We start from the raw sequence: 23,167 nt of genomic DNA, 5'->3' as shown, positions 1-23,167 counted from the left end.
TTCTCAACAATCCTCTGGAAGAAGTCTTCTCTTTCAAGCTTCTGGGTCTCTCTATCTGGCATGACCTTTCCTTTCCTGGGAAAGTCACATTTCCAACCTCGCTTCAAAAGCCAGTCGCCGACTGGGAATCCTCCGTCGTGCAAACTCCTTCCTCGGCCCTCTTGAGCTCCTGACCACTTACAAAGCTTTTGTCCGTAGTCTGATGGAGTACTGCTCTCCCCTCTGGGCTGGTGCTCCTGCCTCCCACCTTTCTCAGCTTCACGCTGTCGAAACCAGGGCATTTAAGATCATCGGCATCTCCCGCAATGAAGCTGAGTCTTTGGGCCTCTCACTCAATCACCACAGGTTGGTCGGTGGTCTTTCTGTCTTCTACCGACTCCTCTCCAGCCTTGCCCCCCCCCTGCTCTCTCTGCGATTTGTCCCCACCACATTCCCACAGGGCGCTCAAGGTCCGCCAACAACCCCCTTCTGGTAAAACTACCAAAATCACGAATCAGTGCTCATCTTCACTCTTTCATTCCTCTTTTTCCCCGCCTTTGGAATAAACTTCCTCACTCTATTCTTTCCCATTCTTCCCTCCAGGCTTTCAAAACAGCTGTTCTCCACCACCTCTTATCTTCCCCCATCCAAATCCTCGATCTTTTCTACCCCCGATAATCCACCCAAGCCCACTTCCTTCAATTCCCCTGCTTTCCTTCCTGAAAGTCCCTGAAATGTCCATCTTCTCTTCGCCATGTTCCCCGTCCCATCCCCATCCCTCTCCCTTCCACAGTTCACCTAATGTGTCTGTTCCCAATTGTTTTGTCCCTTCCACTCCCACCCCTCTTGTCTCATGCCCCCTTGCTGTGAGTTGTGTGTTAGCTCTCATACGAGCCTCGACAATGTATACAAAAAAAAAAGGAAAATATATTTTAAAACTTTTCTCTTGAACCCGGACTTCTTGGGTTTTTTAACCATGACTTGAACCATCAATCAATGTGAAACTTCACAGTTATGATCTCGTAATGATGGGGAACGTGAGTTTTAAATTTCAACCACATCGGACGCATGGTTTGGCAGCCATATTGAATTGAAGTAAAATATTAAATAATGTTTTCTCTGGAACTGCTGCATTAATCAATGTGAAGCTTTACAATTATGATCCAGCAGAAATGGGGAATGTATGTTTTAAATTTAAATTCGATCGGCCACAAGGTCTGGCAGCCATAATTATTTAATTATTTGAATCTGAGAACTTTTAGAATTTTTGTTTTTTTTGCATAAGGCTCACTTGGCTGCACCTGCATGCATTTGACAGTACAGGAGTAGCAATTAAATTTATATGGATGATGGCCCCAGGATAAATGGTCAACTGCGTACATAATAAATGGATGGAATATGGCCTGTTCCTCGGTGAATAATTTGTGAATTCCGTGTCAGAGAGAAATGTGTGGGGCCTCATTAGACTCGGGGGAATTCCGCTTTACCCTCTGCACCAATGATGTCCACATTTATTACTTTGTGTTCAACTTATTTAAACACCAATGCGATTGATACCAATACAACTATGTATTCAGGAAAAGGGCTAACTGCTGATGTAATAAATACAGTAGATTGAATGTGGCATTTTACTGGGTCCATAACTCATCAATCTCACGTTGTAGAGAGATGTATGGGGGGGGGGGGCTTTGTATTACTCGGTGGAGTTCCGGTTTACCCTGTGAACCCATAGTGACATTTCCCGCACATTTATTACTTCATGTTCAAGTTATTTAAACGCCATTTGAATTCATACTGATGATGTCGCCAGGAAAAAGGGATGACTGCATACGTAATGAATACATTGAACACTGTGTTACTCGGTCCGTAACTCATCGGTCCCATGTTGTATGGAAGCCAGACGACTTGGTACCCGGTCATCACTGCCAGCAGTTATAAAGTGGCAGTTATAGTTTTATTTGATCTTCCATTTGATTTGAATTGAATTTTTTTAATTACAAATTTGCTGCCAGAAGAGCTGGCTCGCATCAAGTCCTTCTCAAGCCTGCGCAGGGTAAGTATTCTATGAATAGCATCAAGTTAATTTATTAGTGCTCGTTTGTTCTGTGGTCTAGTCCCTTTAAAAAGTTTGTTTATAAATATTTAGGATGGAGATGTCACCTTTCCTGGCATTGCAACAATTGGATAATGACATGAGAGAATGGGGGGAAATAAATAACACATGGTTAAAAAAAGGTCCATTGTCGATGGATTATATTATCCGGGACCATGCTCCCCCCCCCCCCCCAATCAGATGAGTTTTTATGTTTTTATGCAAATCACTTTTGATATGCTTCAGCTGAACCTCACAGACCCAGCAGTCTGGTTAAAAATATTGACAGGGCATTTCATCACAGTCACTCATAAAGTAACAAAGTATTTCGCCTGTGTCATAAAAATATGACTTTTACAGATAACAAGTGAAATCCTTCAATACAGCACATGTGGTGAATCAAATGAGTACACTAATGTTAAAATATGCAATTTATGCTTTTTCAGTTGAAAAACAATTAAAAAGCGTACTTAATATTTGAAATGTAAAAATCTTGTTATTATTGTGATAAGCACCTTTATGTATAACAGAAGGAATGAAATCGTTCGATACAGCATAGCAGGAGGCCGCAAAAGAATGATTGTAAGTAAATTTCAACTACTAATGCATGACGAAACACTTGTTTATGGCGAATATTAAAGAGAATGATGGCATAAGAAGAACTTAGCCTGGAATCCTCGTGCATAACACCGCCCACACAACACACGTGGTGTCCTTTAACCAATCAGGAGCAGTGCAGTTACAGTATCGTTTCCTTCAGCTCGATTGGTCTTGTCCTGCACGTGATGTTTTAGGGGTTTTTTTTCGTTCTTGTTGAATCTGAGGAGATTATTTTTTCGTTCTTGTTGTTAGTAAATTTCAACTACTAATGCATGATGAAACACTTGTTTATGGCTAATATTAAAGAGAATGATGGCATAAGAAGAACTTAGCTTTCTGCGTTCGGCACAAAATGCCATGGTGGACGGAAATGACGTCTTTCGTTCGTTCGTTCGTACATGAGGGGAGCGTTTCTTCGTTTTTTTTTTTTCCGTCAAGCAATAAATTAAATGGTTTTCACATATATAACACATTAGTTTCACAAATTTCCATTGAAATACTCAGGTATTTCCATCAATTGTCGCCATTTCCGTCGAGGTTACGCACTGCATCTACCGGACGGCCGTCATTGGCTGTCTTGAGGCACGTGGGGGAGGGGGGACGGGGGGACGGGGGACACCGGACCCACCGGAGACGTGGTAGATGACGCCGGGGACATTTCAAACTCGGTGCAATTGTATACAGCGCACGCGCTGTAAAAACAGAGAAAACATTGCTCTACTTGCTGTTTGTTCACAAACCCTGTTTTGATGTTAATTGACCTCAGCTTATTTTGGCAAAAAATAAAAATAAAAAAAGGAGAGGTTACCCTTTCTGAAAGATAATTTATTGACATGATTCATTCCAAAACAAAAAGATCAGTTCAAAACAACTTTGAAATAGTGCAATATCAGTAACAATTTTAAAGCAATTTCCAATCAAAAAATATCTTGTTCAACATTTGTGGCAAATTATTTCCGATAGTTGTGATTAAACAGCATAATGAAACATCACAGCTTCAGAATGAAACAAAATAAAAATACAAATTCCTCCTTTTGCACTGCAAAGCATTCCATTCCTCCCCCTGCTGTTTCAAGCGTTAGCACAGCTGATCGTATATACCTCCTCATGCGTTGCTGAACACAAGATTACATAGCCATTTATGTAATCTGATATGCCAACAAAATGTGCTGTTATCAATATGCTGTGTTGACCATTTTCTCTGTGTAAGAGGGAGCTGGGAGTGTTGTCACAAAGGGCTTGGAACATGGTGACCTTTGGTTAAACCACACCATTTGCCAGTCATGGGGATGAGCTGGGTAAGCATTCTGCAGAAACACTTCATTATTCACTTTTAAGGTGGTTTTTCTTTCTTGTAGAAGATGGTGCTTAAGCTTTTCCAAGAATAGAATACTTTGCAGTGAGGTATAGGTTCCTCATAGAAGAGGTATATGAATGATTGAGCATGTAAGAGGACCCCAGCTCTCATTAAGTAAATAATGTCACCAAAACCTGGATATAAACTAGATTTTAAAAAATTCCTGTGAATACAAAATCCCTTAAATGGGTGGAATATAAAAGACGTACAACAGACTTGTAGATTCCTGAAAACATTAAAATTGGATCCTGCCTGAGTGCAAAAATGGTTTTACGCACAGTTTGGTCATCAGATCATTACTGTGCTCTGTCACGCATCTGATCGTTGGGATACAAATAAACCAATAAATCAATTGATTATTTCTCCTCTGCCACAATGCCCTGTGATTTGTGCTCTAAAGTTTAAAAAAAAAATCAACGCTCAATGAAAGAAAGTTGTTTTTAAAAAATCTATTATTTAGTACACAATACGTCATTATGGATAGATTGAGTACATACTCACACCATTGTTAAACACTGCAGGCTGCTGGCAGTGTGCCCTGGTACAAAAAAGAAAAGGTGACAGAATAGGGAGGAGAGCGGTTAATTCGAAATATCCATCAAATTATAAGCATGGCAAGAGAGCAAACCAGGTTAGATTAAAAGCAGCTTAAAAACCTTGGTTAAATAAAAAAGTGAACCGGAAGGAAACAAAATCAAATACGAAATCAGGGTTGATGGAGGTGGGTATTTTAAAAATGGAGACTACGATGACCTGAAAATTAGGTTTTGCCAATATATGGACAAATGTAGTGATGATTAACACAATGTGAAACTGAATCGACACCGTTTAAATTACATACCCAACATACCTTGAAGGTGTGACATACAACAGCAAGAAGTGAATTTGAAGCTTGCTGCTGAATCTCTTCAGTGTGCACCTTAACACAATAAAAACACCAGAAGTTTCACAATTATAAATTGCTTCACGTACAGAAAGGGACTACATATTATACACAAGAGGTGTGTGTGTGTGTGTGTGTGTGTGTGTGTGTGTGTGTGTGTGTGTGTGTGTGTGTGTGTGTGTGTGTGTGTGTGTGTGTGTGTGTGTGTGTGTGTGTGTGTGTGTGTGTGTGTGTGTGTGTGTGTGTGTGTGTGTGTGTGTGTGTGTGTGTGTGTGTGTGTGTGTGTGTGCGCGCGCGCTTGGTTGTTATCTCCATTTGTGGGTTTGACGAGATGGAACAAAGTCCTCCAAGGACTCAAACTTTCCACCTCTGCTTCACTAAAGGATCACTGTTCATGGACCAAGCTGTTCAACTTTGTTGTTCTCAGAGTTTTGTTCCCAGCGTTCTTTTCAGGATCGTCATCGAACCCCAGGCTGCCTCCGATTTTGTACTTCATTTGTGGTAATATTCTCGGAGATGGTTTTCAAAATCTCAGTGAGGTTCTTCTTTATTGTTCCTGTTGTTCCTATTATCACTGGTGAAATTTTGATGCTCTTCAGCTTCCAAGATCTCTTTATTTCCTTTTTGAGGTCCTGGTATTTAGTCATTTTCTTGATTTCTGCATTATTGAAGTCAAATTCACCGGGTACTGATATCTCAATCAGCAATGCTGTCTTTTCCTTTTTGTTCCTGAGAATGTTGTCCGGTCACAAGGCTTTGTTTTTTATGTTCATGCTCGATGGGATCATCAGGTTGTACGTAAACATGACAGCCTTATTTTCAATGATTGCCCTTGGTTCGTGTTTCCATGAGTTTTCTGGAACTGGGATGTTGATATTTTTGCAGATATGCCAATGAATCACTGTAGATACTTTGTTGTGTTTATATTGCATGCAAGTGAAGGTTATATGGGTACGTAACAGTGTCCTTGACCTGCTTTTTTTTCAGATTGTGACCTAATGAACAAAAACACACCTTTTTTATCGTAACTTGAATAATTTTCCTCTGATTTGCATGATGTTGACTTTTTTTGGATAGATTGTAGATGGCGTCACATTTTCTTGATTTCCACTATGTCCCTAAATGTTGAAGGTCAAAGTCATATGGTAGTCTCAACAAAATATGCCATCATTGGATTGTGGGCCAAAGGTAAATCGTGAGCGATCGCCAATGGTAAGCCGGGAAAGGGTTACTCTTGGCGATCGCTATGTGATTGCAGGTATCCAGTTGATTTTGACAACTGTATTTTAACAGATCTATAACTGAAAGTGCCCTATATCATTGATATAAGTAAACAGGAGCAGCGTGGATTCAGGATTCAATCGCAACATAGCTGTGTTTCAAGGAAGTGTCACAAAGGACGTGTCAAGACTTGTAGTTAATGTGCAATGACAGTTATCACAGTATTGTTGCAAGATAGAACCACTCAAAAGTGGAAAAATAATGCAAGATGATAACCATACCAGATGACAATGAACTGCATGAGATGCTGGCCATGTTTAGTGTGTTCAATAACTATTTGTAGAGAGCTTACTGTGCAGTTGGCATTTGTGAAGTCGATACATTGCATTCCTGCTTAAAACAGGAAAACAATATGTAACACCACACCAAAGCCATTGTGTGATAACCCAACTGGCTGCATGGTAAGAGCTCGGTACTGATCGCATGTGATTGTCTTGCTTCCAAAGCTGAAAGAGGACCATAGAGTGTTGCAATTTCAGATGATGAATAAGCTTTGATTGACCAGAGAGTGCATCATAAAACACCTGAACTTTAATGGGACATGGAGTACTGCTCTCCCCTTTCGGCTGGTGCTCCTGCCTTCCACCTTTCTCACCTTCACGCTGTGGAAACCAAGGCATTTCGGATCATTGGCACCTCGCACGATGAGGCTGAGCCTTTGGGCCTCTCACTCTCTCACCACAGGCAGGTCGGTGGTCTTTCTGTCTTTTACCGTCTCCTCTCCAATCTCGCCCCCCCCCCGCTCTGTCTGCGATTTGTCCCCACCGTATTTCCGCAGGGCGCTCAAGGTCCACCAACAACCCCCTTCTGGTAAAACTACCAAAATCACTCCTCACCTTCACTCTTTCATTCCTCTTTTTTCCCACCTTTGGAATAAACTCCCTCACTCTGTTCAATCCCATTCTTCCCTCCAGGCCTTCAAAACAGCTGTTAACCACCACCTCTTATCATCCCCCATCCAAATCCTCAATCTTTTCTACCCCCATTAATCCACCCAAAATCCACCTCCTTCAAATTCCCTGCTTTTCTTCCTGAAAGTCCCTGTAATGTCCATCTTGTACTCCCCGTGTTCCCTGCCCCATCCCTCTCCCTTCCACAGATCTCATGTCGCTCTTCCCAACAGTTTTGTCCTTCCCACTCCCACCCCTCCTGTCTCATGCCCCCCTTGCTGTGCGTTATGTGTTAGCTCTCATACGAGCCTCGACAAGGTATACAAAAAATAAATAAATAAGTAATAATTAAAAAAATCAGAAAATAAAAGAAATGGCATTGACAAAATTATTGACACCCGAGACTTAATATTTGGTAGCACAACCTTTGGACAAAATAACTGCAGTCAAGTGCTTCCTACAGCCATGAATGAGCTTCCTACACCTCTCTACTGGCAGTTTGGCCCACTCTTCTTGTGCAACATACTCCAGTTCTCCCAGATTTGAAGGGTGCCTTCTACCAACTGCTGTTTTCAGATCTCCCCACAAGTGTTCAATGGGATTTAGATCTGTACTAGTTGCTGGCCTCCTTTGAACAGTCCAGCATTTTGTCTTGAACCATTCCTGGGTTCTTTTTGAAGTGTGTTTTGGGTCATTGTACTACTGCAAGACCCATAACCTTCGAATGAGACCCAGCTTTCTGACACTGGGTTGAACATTGTGCTCCAAAACGCCTTGGTCATCTCCTGATTTCATGATGCCATGCACACATTCAAGGCACCCAGTGCCAGAGGCAGCACAGCAACCCCAAAACATCGCTGAACCTCCTCCATGTTTTTTTTTTCTTTCTTTGGGAAGGTTAGTTTTTTTTTTTTCTTTGAAGTCTTCATTTTGTTTTCTATAAACATAGAGATGATGTGCTTCACCAAAAAGCTCTAATTTGGTCTCATCTGTCTGCAGGACATGCGACCAGAAAGATTTTGGCTTGCTCAGGTGTGTTATGGCAAACTCTCGTCAGACTCCAGAGCCCCAGGGGTCATCGGTTTTTGTTCACCCAGAACATTTTGTGGGCTCTAGGAGGGTTAATTATTTCTCACAACTTCTAAAAGGTGGCAATAATATTGTTCAGGCCATTTTCGAAATTCTGTGTGGAATAAGCTAAGATTTAGTAATTTTTCAGCTTTTTTTTTTGTTTTGTTCCACTGCAAACCAAAGAAATCTACCAAAAGATTTCTGGATACCAAAAGATTTTTTAATTTCAACAATTTTCTGGAAGAAATGGTCCATTATTTGAAAAACGTGCAAGGGTGCCAATATTTTTGCCCACGACAGTGTGTCTGGTTGTATGAACGTCAATGCCCACCCCATTGATGACGATCCAAGGAACATATTTGTGCGGTGGTTGCAACCCGTCCGTCGTGATGGCGTTTTGATGCATTATGTCATTTCCAAGGGAACCATTGCTGCACTTCACCACATCGTTCCAGATTTTACTGGGAGCCAGCATCTGCACACACTACACAAGATAAGGAACTTAGAGATATGTTACGTGGGAAGGTAAGGGGAAGCATACAATGGGCAGGTGGATTAACACAAGCTTATAGTGACACTGATTTTGAACAATGGTATTTCTGCCTTATTACATTCATCAGCAAGAAGACCCTCAATAAAGCTAATGCAAAGAATATCTTGCCAAAAGTATAAAAAAAAAAAAACTTTATCTATACTAGTGTGTGTGTGTGTGTGTGTGTGTGTGTGTGTGTGTGTGTGTGTGTGTGTGTGTGTGTGTGTGTGTGTGTGTGTGTCCTCCATAACTCCAAAACCATGAAACCTAGCAGCCTGCAACTTTGCCTCTGCGTACTAAGGGATCTCCAAGGAAGTGCATGTGTGATAATTGAGTGTTGCTTTAATTAAAGCACCACCTTTGAAGAAAATTAAAGCTTTATTTAATTATATCCTTTATTATGCGCATCCTCGGCCACCTCGCTCCAAATGGGGCCTTAAGGCATATCCTGGGTTACCTTGCTGGGGTTTGAAGCCCCATGTTTTTTGGCCTGTTTTACCATGCCTTGATTTGGAACAGGCCACAACGATTTCTTAACGATAGTTTTTTTTTTCCACTTTCCTCATTCATTATCGAATGCCCGATCATCATATGTACGAATCGTTGGATACATTGCAATGCTTATAAACACCTGGAAACACCAGTGTTGTGGCTTTATTTCAGTTCCACACATGCCATAACCTCAAGAATCTCTTAAACTAAGCTGAATTACAAAATTTATGCTCCAGAATTCAACTTGGCAGCATTTTCAACTGCTAAAAAGTGTTCATTTGTCCAATTCAGACATATTTGACATTTGGGGTGTCTCCGGGAGGTGTGTGTTTAATATGACTGTCTGGTGATTGCGAATAGCCTGCCAAGCGAGCTGTTCCTTATAAACCATTTAGTTGGAGTGCTTGTTTGAGTGTTTAAGCCACTTACCGAGCACCCTACAGTCGATGGCAGTACAGTTCATGTCCCAATGGGGATGTGCAGTCGGCCGTTGCTGCAAGGTATGTGGGTACATTTGGATTTTAAAGAGACTCTCCACGGGCATGTGTGTGCATGCCTGCATGCTTGGTGGTGGCAAAGTTTCATCCTGTATTTTACGATAATGTTGAGCTTTTGAAAGGTTGTGGGATTTCTCTTTGTGAGTTTCAAAGCAAAATGTATTTGATAACACCCGATTTCCGAGGCGTTTGCCGTATTTACTTGTTTTCTAAATTACCGAGTCAAATTTTTTTTTCTACCCGTCACGTGACGCTTGCCAGCTGTTTATAAATACACTAGCAGAGTACCCGCACTATGGGTGATCTTGTTCCAAGCAGGAAATACATTCTTCTGATGTGTACCTTTATTTGGGTGATGTGTAAGCAAATCACAGCTCTGTATAGGAAAAGTAAATAACACGGGTTACGTGCGTGAAGCAAAAACATATCTGCTGCTAATAATTCAAAATGTCTCACCACTGAAAAACGTGGGGACAGGAATAATAATAATAATAACTTGCCAAAACCTCATCACAGACGGATTCCGTTCCATGAGCCCAATATGACAACCAGTGGCAGCTCTTGTAAGAGCCGGATCCCAGTCGATGTACTCCATGGCCTTACCTAGCCAGGCCTACAAAACGTCCTTGTACACGACATTTTGGTGTACACTACTCCTTGTGAAGAAGTCCCCTGATTTGTGCACGTGTCTACTTTGACATACAAACACCGTGTCAAAACTTCTCAGGTCACAGTACCGAGAAAAACGTGATGCGACCGCTAGGAGGAGCACAAAATTGGTCCTTCATTCTTAATATATAGATGCTTCAGAGTTCAAGGTTGACTATTTTCACTATGTGCGATGCACTGTTACAGGTACGAAGTTTCTTTCAGTCCAGGTCACAGTACCGAGAAAAACGTGACGCGACCGCTAGGAGGAGCACAAAATTTGTCCTTCAGTGTTAATATATAGAGAATAATTGGAACCATACTCTGTACAAAGAGTGTCCGTGCTGCCGAAGCAGTTTCCTGGGATATTGGGCACAATCCTGGACGGGTCGCCACTCCGACGCAGGATACTCGAATGGCTCAATTATCCCAGCAAGCTGGTACTCAATTTGCCGACCTCAGAAGGATGACAGGCTGAGTTAACCCCCTGTTGTATTAATTCAGCGGCCAACGGGGCTTGAACTCAGGACCCAAGGATCCCAAGCCACCACTCTAACCGCTAAGCCAACACCAGGCTTGGGGACAGGAATACTGCACTGTAAATGGTGGAGACTTATAATAACCTCCCCCACCTGGAGGCGGCACAACACTATACACATTTACATAGAGAATTTGTGTCCCCCACCCCTTCACCTCCCTAAGACCACCAGCAAAGATAAAACGCCCCTATACATTAATTGGGGTCATGCTGATCCTCTGTAGCAAGTCTGGATGTAATTGGGCTAGAACTGTAGGAGTCCGACAAACAAACAAACACTGGTCCGTGAATTATAGTAAGGATTAATGTTTGTGCACATCTCCTTGAAAAGTATATAATGCAAGGTTGTTTTTAAAAATTTGTTTATTGAAATTCCCCCAAAACAAGGGTGAAAGCTGCTCAAGGTTTTTAGATTGTATACAGTACGTATTGGAGTTGGTAATCACACCGACTCCAATCTGCTGATTCCCAAAAACAATGCAGATATCAGCATAGCAGTTATAATATATTGTTGTGGGCCCGGGGTCGGGGGCAGGGAAGACCAGGAGGGGGTGAGCTACCTTGGATTCCCACCAGATTCTCCGGAATCGCAGGCAGTCGCATACGAATAACTTTGTGACACGACAGGTCGCTAATCGACCGTGAACACCAATAACTCGACCACGTGACTTAGGGTCCTCCGTCTGATACCGTTTATCTCAAGGTCATGTGGTTTAATTACCGGGGGACACGCCCTCGGTACGCCTTGCTCAAACCGGATCACCTTACCAGATCAGATGCAGCCGAGTGTAACTGCCAAGAATGTACCAACTCAGGAACATATCGTTGGGGAATAACATCCTGGCTAGACGAGAGTATGAACCATGCTGGACCAATGAAGGAAAAGACGAAAACGAGCTGGGAACATTTCTACACAAAGCATTTATTTATAATGGCAACGAAAGTAATGTGGCACAGTGAATGGGGTTTATTGTATGTACAGCAGGGAAAGCAAGGAATTAAAGGGTGCAGCAAAAGACAAGCAATTTATAAAAGAAGACAGAGCAAACATATCCTGTTAGAACTTCTACAATCTTAACTTAAACTACGACAGGTGCCATCACACACACACACACACACACACACACACACACACACACACACACACACACACACACACACGTTTGTTTTTTTCTCATTTTGTGGTATGGTATGGTATGGTATGGACAAGAGACATTAAAATGCATTCTTCAATAAATTGGAAGCAGTACCTGTTTTTTTTTGTTTTTTTTTAATCTGTAAGCATCTTTACTGAAACTGTGAGCATACATTCGTGGTCAAAAACATTTTAAACTTTAAAAGCTTTCCCCTTTGAACCAGGAACCGCCGTGAACTGATAACGTTATCCCCCTATCCCCATTGTGCCAATTCCCCGACTTTGGTGGTGTAGCCATTTGCGGCCTTTTTCATGAACCAGGAACCGCCTCGAACTGATAACGTTATCCCCCTTGTCTTCATTGTACCAATTCCGCGACTTTGGTGGTATAGCCATTTGCGGCCTTTTTCATGAACTCGGAACCACTGCAAACTGATAACGTTATCCTCCTTGTCTCCATTGTAACTATAACAAAACACGCAGATTTTTCTCCCACACTTGTAGATTTTTACCCCAACTGTAGGAGCATTGTTTCAATGGGAAATGGGGGGATAGGTTCCGAGGATTTCCTTACCCCCAACATTCGTGGATTTTACCCCAACATTCGTGGATTTTACTCCTGCATTTGTGGATTTTTTTGTGGGTAAGGAAATCCTTGGAACCTATCCCCCCATTTCCCATTGAAACAATGCTCCGACATTCACAGTTTCAACATTCGCAGGGTTTTCTTGGAATGAATGTCGGGATCCTGGTGTATATGAAATTTACAAAGATATACCTACCATCCATTATTAACGAGAGGGGTGAGCAATAATATTTGGTTAGCAATTGTCTGACTTATTTATTTATTCATATTTTTTTTCAAATAACATCTGATCATCAACAAAAAAGGTGAAAGTTTTACTCATCTTGTGTTACCTCTGACTCACTTACCGATTCTGCAGCAGTTATAGGGTCTCTCGCAGTCTCCATGCAGTTGATAATTGGAAGATGGTCATCGTTGTTAGGAAGGAAGTGTATCAAACAGGTCTGGCAAAGCACAAATTGTAAATTCACATTCGATAAGTCAAAGCAATGTCAATATTGCAGAAAATCATTTTCATTACTACTCACAATTTCACGTGCTAAAGAACACTGCATTGCTTTGAAGACCAACAACATTTGAAGGACTGTAATGGCAGCTTGTGTTCCAAGGAACTTTTGAAATAATTCAATCACGAGGAGCGTGTCCCAAGCAGCTGCTGAAATTTAGTGTGCCAGACTGTTGCTTTTGCAAGTCGAATAGTGGGAGTTGGTAGATAATAATTGAATGTGTCTTTCATAATAGTTTCATATATATATATATATATATATATATATATATATATATATATATATATATATATATATATATATATATATATATATATATATATATATATATATATATACATATGAAGACCACAAGGGGAAAACCAGAGATGTCAAGATAAGTCAATTTTGAAGAAACTGAAAAACAAAGTTTCAAGACTTTGGTGGACTGTTTAATAACTGTCATATATATTTCTTTTCCAGTAAAAGGAAGAGTGATCATTGGCCGATCAAATTAAGCATGTAGCATTTGCCAAGCTTCTTTGTTATTTAATTTAAGAGCAAAGAACGAATGAATGTTGCAAACTGACATCACTGGTTATTCCCTTGTTTAATAATTGCCATGCAGAATGTGTAGCCCAGGATGTGTAGCCCAGGATTTTAACCCAGGATGTGTAGCAAATTCATGCTTGTTGGTTATTAGCATACATTACATGACTTTGGTAATCACAGATTATTTTTTTTCAACATTAAACGGTCATTGTTCTTTTGTTTGATTGGTGTTCAACGTCATACTCAAGGGTATTTCGCTTATATGATGACGGATTCTCCATTTCTTACTCCGTACTACTTAATATGATGGAAAACCGGGAGGAAACCAAGGATAAACCACCCCCGCGATAGCCGAAGTCACCTCATGTGACTCCCTCATATACCTAAGCAGGTTGATTCGGCGGTGGGTACATCGAATGAGGATGGGTACTCAGATGCGCTAACCATTAAGCCACGGCGTGGGTCCCATAAAAGTCACAATAAAGGTTTGACCAGGCTTGAACCATGATATGCACCAACTATGGAGCCCATGATATAACCAAATAGGCTATTGTAGTGCTCAGAGTTTATGCTGTGAAAGTTTTACAACCTTTCATTTTTTAGTTTCTCAACTCTGAATATTATGGTGGAACAGTTAACATGAATGAAAGGGAGATAACCAGGAGTAAAGTACTGACAACTCTGGGTTTCTACTTGTTCAGTTTTGACAACACTTGTTTTTTCATTGCATGGCTAAACTTTATACCATATAAATTATGTGACACCCCTGGTTATTTGTTAAAGTAATATTGTGAGAGGAAACCTTATGTTGCCAACTATTGGCAGGTGCAATAACCCTGAAATTTATAAAAAGTGACATCTCTGGTTTTCCCCTTGTGGTCTTCATATATGAAAAAGATTCAACATACAGTTCATTAAATTGGGTCAGTCAAATCTACACTTTAATTTTTTTTGACTTTTACATGATCTAAAGCTTGTGGAAGGAATAAAACACACACACACACACACACACACACACACACACACACACACACACACACACACACACACACACACACACACACACACACACACACCTCTGAGTATGGGTGCCATCATCTTTATGAAGCTTCTTTTGTCTTTGCATTCAGTGGGAGTAATAAATAAGGAATTCGCTCTTCCCCATGGATGCCATCCTGTGGGGTTTGCTTCTGTTCTTCACTTTACATACTGAGTGAGTAAGTATTAAGTGAGGAAATGTCACGTACCATTTTTAAAATCTTTAGTATGACTCGAGCAGGATCAGAAATCTAACCATCCATTCCCTCAAAACAGATGCTCTAACCATTATTTCACCAAATCTGGTCAAAATTTAGACACAAATCTCTATACAAGCAATAGAAGCAAAGTGGTTTTAAATGTTTTAGTGACAAAAGCATTGTTCATTACATGTGGTCGCAAGTTTGAGATCCCGAAAAATATTATACAGGTTGAGCTAACGTTTGAAGGACTATGGCATCCAGAGGATGTGGGACTGAAAATAACTGATAATCTTTCATTTAAAAATGAAAAAAGGCAAATAGTCTTGCATGTCGAAGGAATGTTATTCACCAAATTGTGACATCTATCCTGGTAAAATGGCTCTTTCTTTTTTTTTCAGAAACAACAATTTAAACACTATGCAATAGCAGATGTGCCTTGCTTGAACAAATGACAATTACACAATCACAAATCGTTTAGCTGCCAATTTGAATGATTATTTGTCTTTATAATGTTCAGCTTTCATTTTCATTCTTCAAACATAAATGTCATGCCCCCCCCCCTCCTCAAACCCAACATGTCACCATGCTGATTTATATCTGCAGACAGAAGAGTTTAGTGACTAATGAAAGAAGCATCAATGCATTGTAAACAGAAATGGAAAAAGAGGAGTAAAATCCATTGTACCATTAAAAAATTCAAGTTATATTTTTGTTTCAAGTGGACACGTTGTGTGTGTGACAAGGACGAATTTATTCAGTTTTGGTGAAGATCTGAATCCGGATCTAATAATTTTGTAAGTGATTCTTCACCATTGAGAGATTGGGCCAAAAGTCATATATATAGCATGATATTTCAAAAATGTTTTGGTCCTGATGTGTTCTTGTGGATCAGGCATTATGCGGCGGAGGTATGCGCGCTACCAAGTGCCCTACAATTTGAATATGCCTTGTTATAACTTCCATACATATTACCTTGCAGGCCTGTCAAAATACAGTAAATGCCTCGCTTTGCGAAGTTTCACACAACTCAATTTCGTTATTAAGCGGCTGATGAATTTAGGACCATTTTTCAAATAGTGCATACATTTTCGTTATTGCGTGGCTGCCAGCTATTATTCGTCCATCACTCTGCACCGACTGAACGAGTCCAAGATGGACCACAGATGCTGTGTGTGTAGCTGTGTTGACCAATAACAAACACGCAGCAAACCCTCAGCCTGTCAAAGTACTTCTCAATATAGGCAACACTTCCAGTATGTCGGTCATTCAAGATGTATGACAAACTGGTGAACCGTTTTGAGCAGCGAGAGGTCTCCTTTGGGACTCCCTGCTGACTTTCTCAAAGCTAAGTTTCCGGTTGTTATTTGTCCCGTTTTAACTGTTTAATTTTCTCACCTACATGTTACTGTGTGTTGCTAGTTCGGTTTTGTTTCAAAAATCGTGCTATTTTGTGAGTATTTTTGTCGACGTTCTTACCTGTGCTTGAGGCCTAGGCGTAGGCTTGAGGCCTACCGGTTCCACTCGGTGTTCGATCGTTTTTTTTGTTTGTTGTTGTTTGTTTTTTCTCCCCATTACCTTCATTTTCTATCCTCCCCATTACCTTCAATTTTGATCCTCCCCACTTTCCAAACATCCCCCATTCTCCCAACTAATCTCTTTCTTATCTCAAAAAAAAAAAATAAAAAATAAAAAAAAATAAAAATAAAAATAAAAAAAAAAAAACCTACAACAACAACACGCTCACCTTCTCCCGATTCTGCTTCTTCTTCTTCCTCTTAACTTCCTCCTCGTCTTCTTCCTCGATTTTTTTTTTATTACACTTCCATGACCTAATCTGTTGAACTCTCTCATATATTAATATTAACAACAAAAAAATATATATATTTATATATATATATATATATATATATATATATATATATATATATATATATATATACACCCAACAACAACAACAACACGCTCACCTTCTCCCCTTCTCCCGATTCTGCTTCTTCTTCCTCTTAACTTCCTCCTCGTCTTCTTCCTCGAATTATTATTTTTTTTTTTTTACACTTCCATGACCTAATCTGTTGAACTCTCTCATACATTATTTTTAACAACAAAAACGATCTTATAATGCTTCATCTTCCTCTCTCACACATGTGGTACTCTTTACTGTTTCACAATGCACTACTCTTCTGCTATTTTAACAGACTGCTCTCATTTCGAGCTCTCCTTCATTCCTTGCCTAAAAAATCCAACTATTACAGCGCTTCTTCTCTCCATGCTCTGAATTCGCCTTCATTGCACCCATCAAGAATTGTGTTAAATCGCATCTCTGACCTAAAACTTTTAAAAACCACAGTTTGCCATGGATGCTCGCTTTCCATCAAACATTCTTGCTCTGCAGCTTCCGTGCCAACTCTCGCCCCTCACCCCCCACTCTCACTCTCAGAGCAACCATCCCAGTCTTCTCCCTCCAAGCCTCCCTCTCGCCTCTCTCAAAAATCCCCCCCTCACCTTTCTCCCACCTTTCATGCCCCTCACTCTTCCTTCTCAAAGTTGCCCCCCCTCTCATCCACCAACCTGCCTCCCTCCACTGCCCTCTCACCTCCATCTCTTCACTCCACCTCCTCAAATCCTCAACTGCCTTCTTCCTTGTCTCTTGTCCCCCCTCTCCCCCAGCACCACAGAGCCTTTTCTCCTCATTCGGCCCCCTCCCCTCGCTATTCTGCAATACCCCACACTCCTTCAGCAACCCTCCTTACCTGCCCCCCTCGTCCCTTGTCCTACCCTCCCCTCCCCCTCCACCTCCTGCACCCAAAGCCTCCTCCCCTTCCTCTTCATTAAAAGTGTGGACCTCAAATATCCGGGGCCTTCGCTCAAACCTTTCAGATCTTTCCATACAGGTTGCCACTGACAAACCAGACATTATCTGCCTAACAGAAACTTTCCTCTCCCAAGACGTGTCTGACTCCCAAGTATCTCTCCCTGGCTACTCCCTCTTACGGTATGACAGACCTGAGCCTCGTCCTGGTGGAGGTGTTGCTCTCTTCATCAAAGACTCTATTCCTCACTCTCCATGCACTGCTCTCACTCCCCCACACCCCCAGGAATACCTCTGGCTTCGGCTCCCCCTCCACTCCCACCTCATGTTTATATGTGTACTGTACCGTCCACCGAACAGTGATGACTCCATCTACATCTCACTATCCGAAAACATGGACCATCTTCTATCTTCTCATCCAAACTCTCTCTTCCTCTTATGTGGTGACTTCAATTGTCATCACGCCAGTTGGCTAGGTGTGGGCACCTCTCTCACCTGCCATGGCACCTCAGCAAAAGCTTTCTGCGACTCATTGGGACTGACTCAATCGGTCAACTTCCCGACCCGGATCTCAACCAATGGTACTCCATCTCTTCTGGATCTGATTTTGACAAATTTCCCTGACAATATCTGCTGCTCTTCCTTCGCTCCAATTGGTTCTTCTGACCACGTCCTTGTTAAAGTGGACATCTCTCTGGCTGTTATCAGAGAACCACCTCACCGCCGTCGAGTCTGGCATTTCACTCAAGCCGACTGGCAGGGTCTCCGAGCAGCCATCAAACTTACAGACTGGTCTCCTATCACTACTTTCTCAAACATCAACTCATCCTGGGAATTCTTTCAAAGAAACTTGCTCTCCCTCATGCACAGATTTATCCCCTCTCGTGTTCAGCTGTCTTACCCTTCCTCCCGTCCTTGGTTTACTGAAGCTTGTGGCGAGGCAGTTGTCCTGAAACAACTTGTCTTTGCCTCATGGAAAGCAAACCCAACTGAGGGCAATCTCAGTTCCTTCCACAAAGCTCGGAACAAGTGTGTATCTACCCTCAGGAGAGCCAGAAAACAACATCTTTCTCATCTCAAGTCTGAACTCTCAAACCTCTCTCCCTCCTCAAAATCCTGGTGGCGTTTAATCAAATCTGTTTCTGGTGTATGTCCCCCCTCCATCCCCTCCCTTCCCTCAAATGGCCGCACTGCTGATTCCACACGTGATAAAGCTGAATGTCTAAACTCGGTGTTTGCAGCTAAATCTTGTGTCCTAAACCCATCACTATCTCTACCCACTTTACCCAGTCGCACCCAACTGTCCCTGGACTCTGTATCCTTTTCTCCTGACAAGGTGGAGAGCTTGCTTTCAAACCTCGAGTCAGATTCTGCAACCGGTCCAGACGGCATCAGCCCACGTGTCCTCAAAGCCTGCTCTTCTACTCTTGCTCACCCTCTCTCTGTTCTATTCACCCTCTCATTTGCCCAAGGTCATCTGCCATCTGCTTGGAAATCTGCTAACATCACTGCCCTGCATAAAAAGGTGCAAAAACAGATCCCTATAACTACAGACCAATCAGCCTTCTCCCAATCATCAGCAAGGTGATGGAATCCATCATCGCCTCAGATATGAAATCCTTCCTCTTCTCCAATGGCTTGATTTCCAATCATCAATTTGGTTTCAGACCAGGTCACTCTACCCTGGATATGCTACTTCTGCTCTCCCATCAATGGATGGAGGTCCTCAATGCCAGACAGGAAATCCGAGCCGTATCCCTGGACATATCACGTGCTTTTGACACAGTCTGGCACCCTGCCCTACTCACCAAACTCTCTTCCCATGGTATTCAAGGCCATCTCCACTCATGGCTCGCAGACTTCCTCTCCTGTCGCAGTCAACGTGTGGCCCTAAATGGAGTTCTTTCATCCCCTCTTCCTGTGCAGGCTGGAGTTCCTCAAGGTAGCGTTCTGTGCCCTGTTCTTTTTCTGGTTTTCATCAATGATCTCTCGGACTCTCTGGAAAATCCTCTATTTCTCTTTGCCGACGACTCCACCCTCCGCCGTACCATCTGTCATCCCTCAGACCGGCAAGCAGCAGCTTCTTCACTCACTGCAGATCTGGATAAAATCACAAACTGGTCCAACACGTGGAACATGTCTTTCAATCCAGACAAATCTCACACTCTCACTATGTCTCTTCGAAAGGACCGTTTCCAAACCCCCCCCCCATCCACTTTCTCAACAATCCTCTGGAAGAAGTCTTTTCTTTCAAGCTTCTCGGTCTCACTATCTGCCATGACCTTTCCTGGGAAAGTCACATTTCCAACCTCGCCTCAAAAGCCAGTCGCCGACTGGGAATCCTCCGTCGTGCTAAGTCCTTCCTCGGCCCTCTTGAGCTCCTGAGCACTTACAAAGCTTTTGTCCGTAGCCTGATGGAGTACTGCTCTCCCCTCTGGGCTGGTGCTCCTGCCTCCCACCTTTCTCGGCTTCACGCTGTCGAAACCAGGGCATTTAAGATCATCGGCATCTCCCGCAATGAAGCTGAGTCTTTGGGCCTCTCACTCAATCACCGCAGGTTGGTCGGTGGTCTTTCTGTCTTCTACCGACTCCTCTCCAGCCTTGCCCCCCTGCTCTCTCTGCGATTTGTCCCCACCACATTTCCACAGGGCGCTCAAGGTCCGCCAACAACCCCCTTCTGGTAAAACTACCAAAATCACGAATCACTGCTCATCTTCACTCTTTCATTCCTCTTTTTTCCCACCTTTGGAATAAACTTCCTCACTCTATTCTTTCCCATTCTTCCCTCCAGGCTTTCAAAACAGCTGTTCACCACCACCTCTTATCTTCCCCCATCCAAATCCTCGATCTTTTCTACCCCCGATAATCCACCCAAGCCCACTTCCTTCATTTCTCCTACTTTCCTTCCTGAAAGTCCCTGAAACGTCCATCTTCTCTTCGCCATGTTCCCCGTCCCATCCCCATCCCTCTCCCTTCCACAGTTCACCTAATGTGTCTGTTCCCCACTGTTTTGTCCCTTCCACTCCCGCCCCTCTTGTCTCATGCCTCCTTGCTGTGAGTTGTGTGTTAGCTCTCATACGAGCCTCGACCAAGGTATACAAAAATAAATAAATAAATAAATAAATAAATAAAAACCGTAGGTGGTGAACCGTAGGTGGTGAACTCAGCAGTTCTGCTGCATACTGCAAAGGAGGGAAAGGTGGTAATTGAAGAGAAAGGAGAGAGACAGAAACGAAACCTTGAAATCTGAGCGGCGTGAATGGGCGAGGTGCCCTGGTAGGCGGTGCACCTGCCCTGTCATATAGTAGGACGGCCATTCGCCATTGAGACGGCCATGGAGTGGAGCTCTTAACTCTTGTTTTCCTGTATCACTGTCTGTTGATCATTTCCCTTAGTTTTTTTTATCGGTACAGCTGTCTTTACTCGTGGAGTAAAGATATATATATATATATATATATATATATATATATATATATATATATATATATATATATATATATATATATATATATATATATATATATATATGTGTGTGTGAGTGTATATTAGCCTGGTGTTGGTGCAGTGGTTAGGGCAGCAGCGGCTTGGGATCCAAAAGGTCCTGAGTTCAAGCCCCGTTGGGCTGCTGAATTAATACACCAGGGGGTTGACTCAGCCTGTCATCCTTCCGAGGTCGGCAAAGTGAGTACCAGTGCACTGGGCTGGTGTATACCCCGGTTAAAATAGGTGTACCATATCTCTGTGTCGTAAGAGGTGACTAGGGTTGCGTCAGGAAGGGCATCCGGCGTAAAACGTGCCAAATCACTATGCGGATCATATGGATGATCCGCTGTGGCGACCCCTAACGGGAGCAGCCGAAAGAAGAAGAAATGTGTGTGTGTGTGTGTGTGTGTGTGTGTGTGTGTGTGTGTGTGTGTGTGTGTGTGTGTGTGTGTGTGTGTGTGTGTGTGTGTGTGTGTGTGTGTGTGTGTGTGTGTGTGTGTGTGTGTGTGTGTGTGTGTGTGTGTGTGTGTGTGTGTGTGTGTGTGTGTGTGTGTGTGTGTATATATATAATAAACTCATAATCATCATTATCCTCAGTTCTTCATCAACCATTTAGTGTCTGCGCACATCAAAACCTCAACGGAACTTATTGCATCCTTCGGCACCATGACTGCTAAGCGTTCAATAAATGATACTAGTGCTTATGTGCCTAAGAAACAAATGAAAGCTATTTCATTAAAGATGAAATTAAAAGTGTTATTCTTGCAGATGGCAGCTTGGCTGGCAAGTAGCTATCATTTTGTTGAGGTGCGACTATGCTGTTGGTGCTGGTGCCCTTATACCAGTACACTGGTACTCATTTCACCGACCTCAGAAGGATGACAGGCTGAGTCAACCCCATCTGGAATTAATTCAGTGGCCAACTGGACTTGAACTCAGGACCATACGATCCCAAGCCAGCCACCCAAGCCATTAAGCCAACACCAGGCTAATTAAAAGTGTTCAAGCAATCTGAAAAAGGTGAACGGGCAGTGGACATTGCCCAAGCATCCGGATTTACGGAATCCACCTTACAAATGATTTGTACAAGTGCCGATAAAATCAAATCGAGTTCTCAGTTTTACGCCATTAACACAATGAAAATGAGTCGTTCATGATCGGGAATCATGGAGAAGATGGGACGCTTTCCTGGCACCTGTATCGAGCATCAGAATCACAAAAATGTGCGCTTAAGCTTACTCATCATCCAGGAGAAAGCAAGAAGCTTGTACGATGACCTGTTCTACTTTAATTTCATTTAAATGCACAAGTGTGTCTCTGTCTGTCTGTCTGTCTGTGTCTCTCTCATCCAAACATCCTGACATACACAACCTCCACTTATTACATTGTTTCTTATGGGAAAATTACTTTAGTTTTAGAAGTTTTCAGCTAACGCGGTAAATTCTCAGACCGCAGATACTGCATTAAACGAGGAATAGCCTGAGTGCACAATTGAGGTGTGGTGATTCCATAATATGAGGAAGTGAAAAAGAAAAATAATTTCTCACCTCAAGCAAGTTGCCATAGCACTCATCAGGACCATGCTGACACGTAAACTTCCAACCCTCCTTGCCACGAGTTTCCTTTTGAGGATGCATACACATGTATCTCGATTATGTTACAACTCATACTAACAATTACATTCTCATATGTGAGACACTCATCCATGAATTGAACAGGAATAGCAATGTTAAGGCAAAAGAAGATATATACAGAACCTGCAAGGTTCTCTCCAAACTTTGGGGAAACAAAAGTTAAGAGTATGAATATTGTGGAATATGTTTGTCTCTGTATGAGGAAGTGGGTGAAAAATATGAGGAGGAGGGTGAAAAATATGAGGAAGAGGGTGAGAAATATGAGGAAATAAGGGTAAAGTGAGGAGTATGAAATGAATGCATATGTTTCCCCAAATAACTCTTAGACATTTTATTGGTCTCGAGTTATCAAATCATGTTTCGGCTTTTATATTGAAATTTC

The 23,167-nt window shown here is 42.2% G+C and overlaps 1 protein-coding gene across 2 annotated transcripts in view; it reads right to left on the bottom strand.

The window, feature by feature from the left end:
- Nucleotides 1-3,475: 3,475 nt before the first annotated feature.
- Nucleotides 3,476-23,167, bottom strand: part of LOC147026357 (gamma-interferon-inducible lysosomal thiol reductase-like) — a 73,922-nt gene continuing 54,230 nt past the window's right edge. The window contains exons 3-8 of one of the 2 annotated variants that reach the window (XM_085881693.1): nt 22,699-22,773; nt 12,929-13,024; nt 8,485-8,637; nt 4,879-4,947; nt 4,530-4,566; nt 3,476-4,345 (exon numbers count right to left, since the gene is read on the bottom strand). In XM_085881693.1, the coding sequence (XP_085737819.1) occupies nt 4,537-4,566; nt 4,879-4,947; nt 8,485-8,637; nt 12,929-13,024; nt 22,699-22,773 (423 nt within the window). In that variant the 3' untranslated portion in view covers nt 3,476-4,345; nt 4,530-4,536. Of the gene's footprint in view, nt 4,567-4,878; nt 4,948-8,484; nt 8,638-12,928; nt 13,025-22,698; nt 22,774-23,167 lie in introns of both variants that reach the window. The other variant, XM_085881692.1, reaches the window with a different exon arrangement.

Source organism: Eptatretus burgeri, chromosome 5 (assembly GCF_056783735.1).
Source record: "Eptatretus burgeri isolate ZD-2024b chromosome 5, Ebu_testis_v1, whole genome shotgun sequence".
NCBI lineage: Eukaryota > Metazoa > Chordata > Myxini > Myxiniformes > Myxinidae > Eptatretus > Eptatretus burgeri.
Note: the sequence above shows the minus strand (reverse complement) of the source record. Positions and strands in the feature narration are given on the sequence as shown.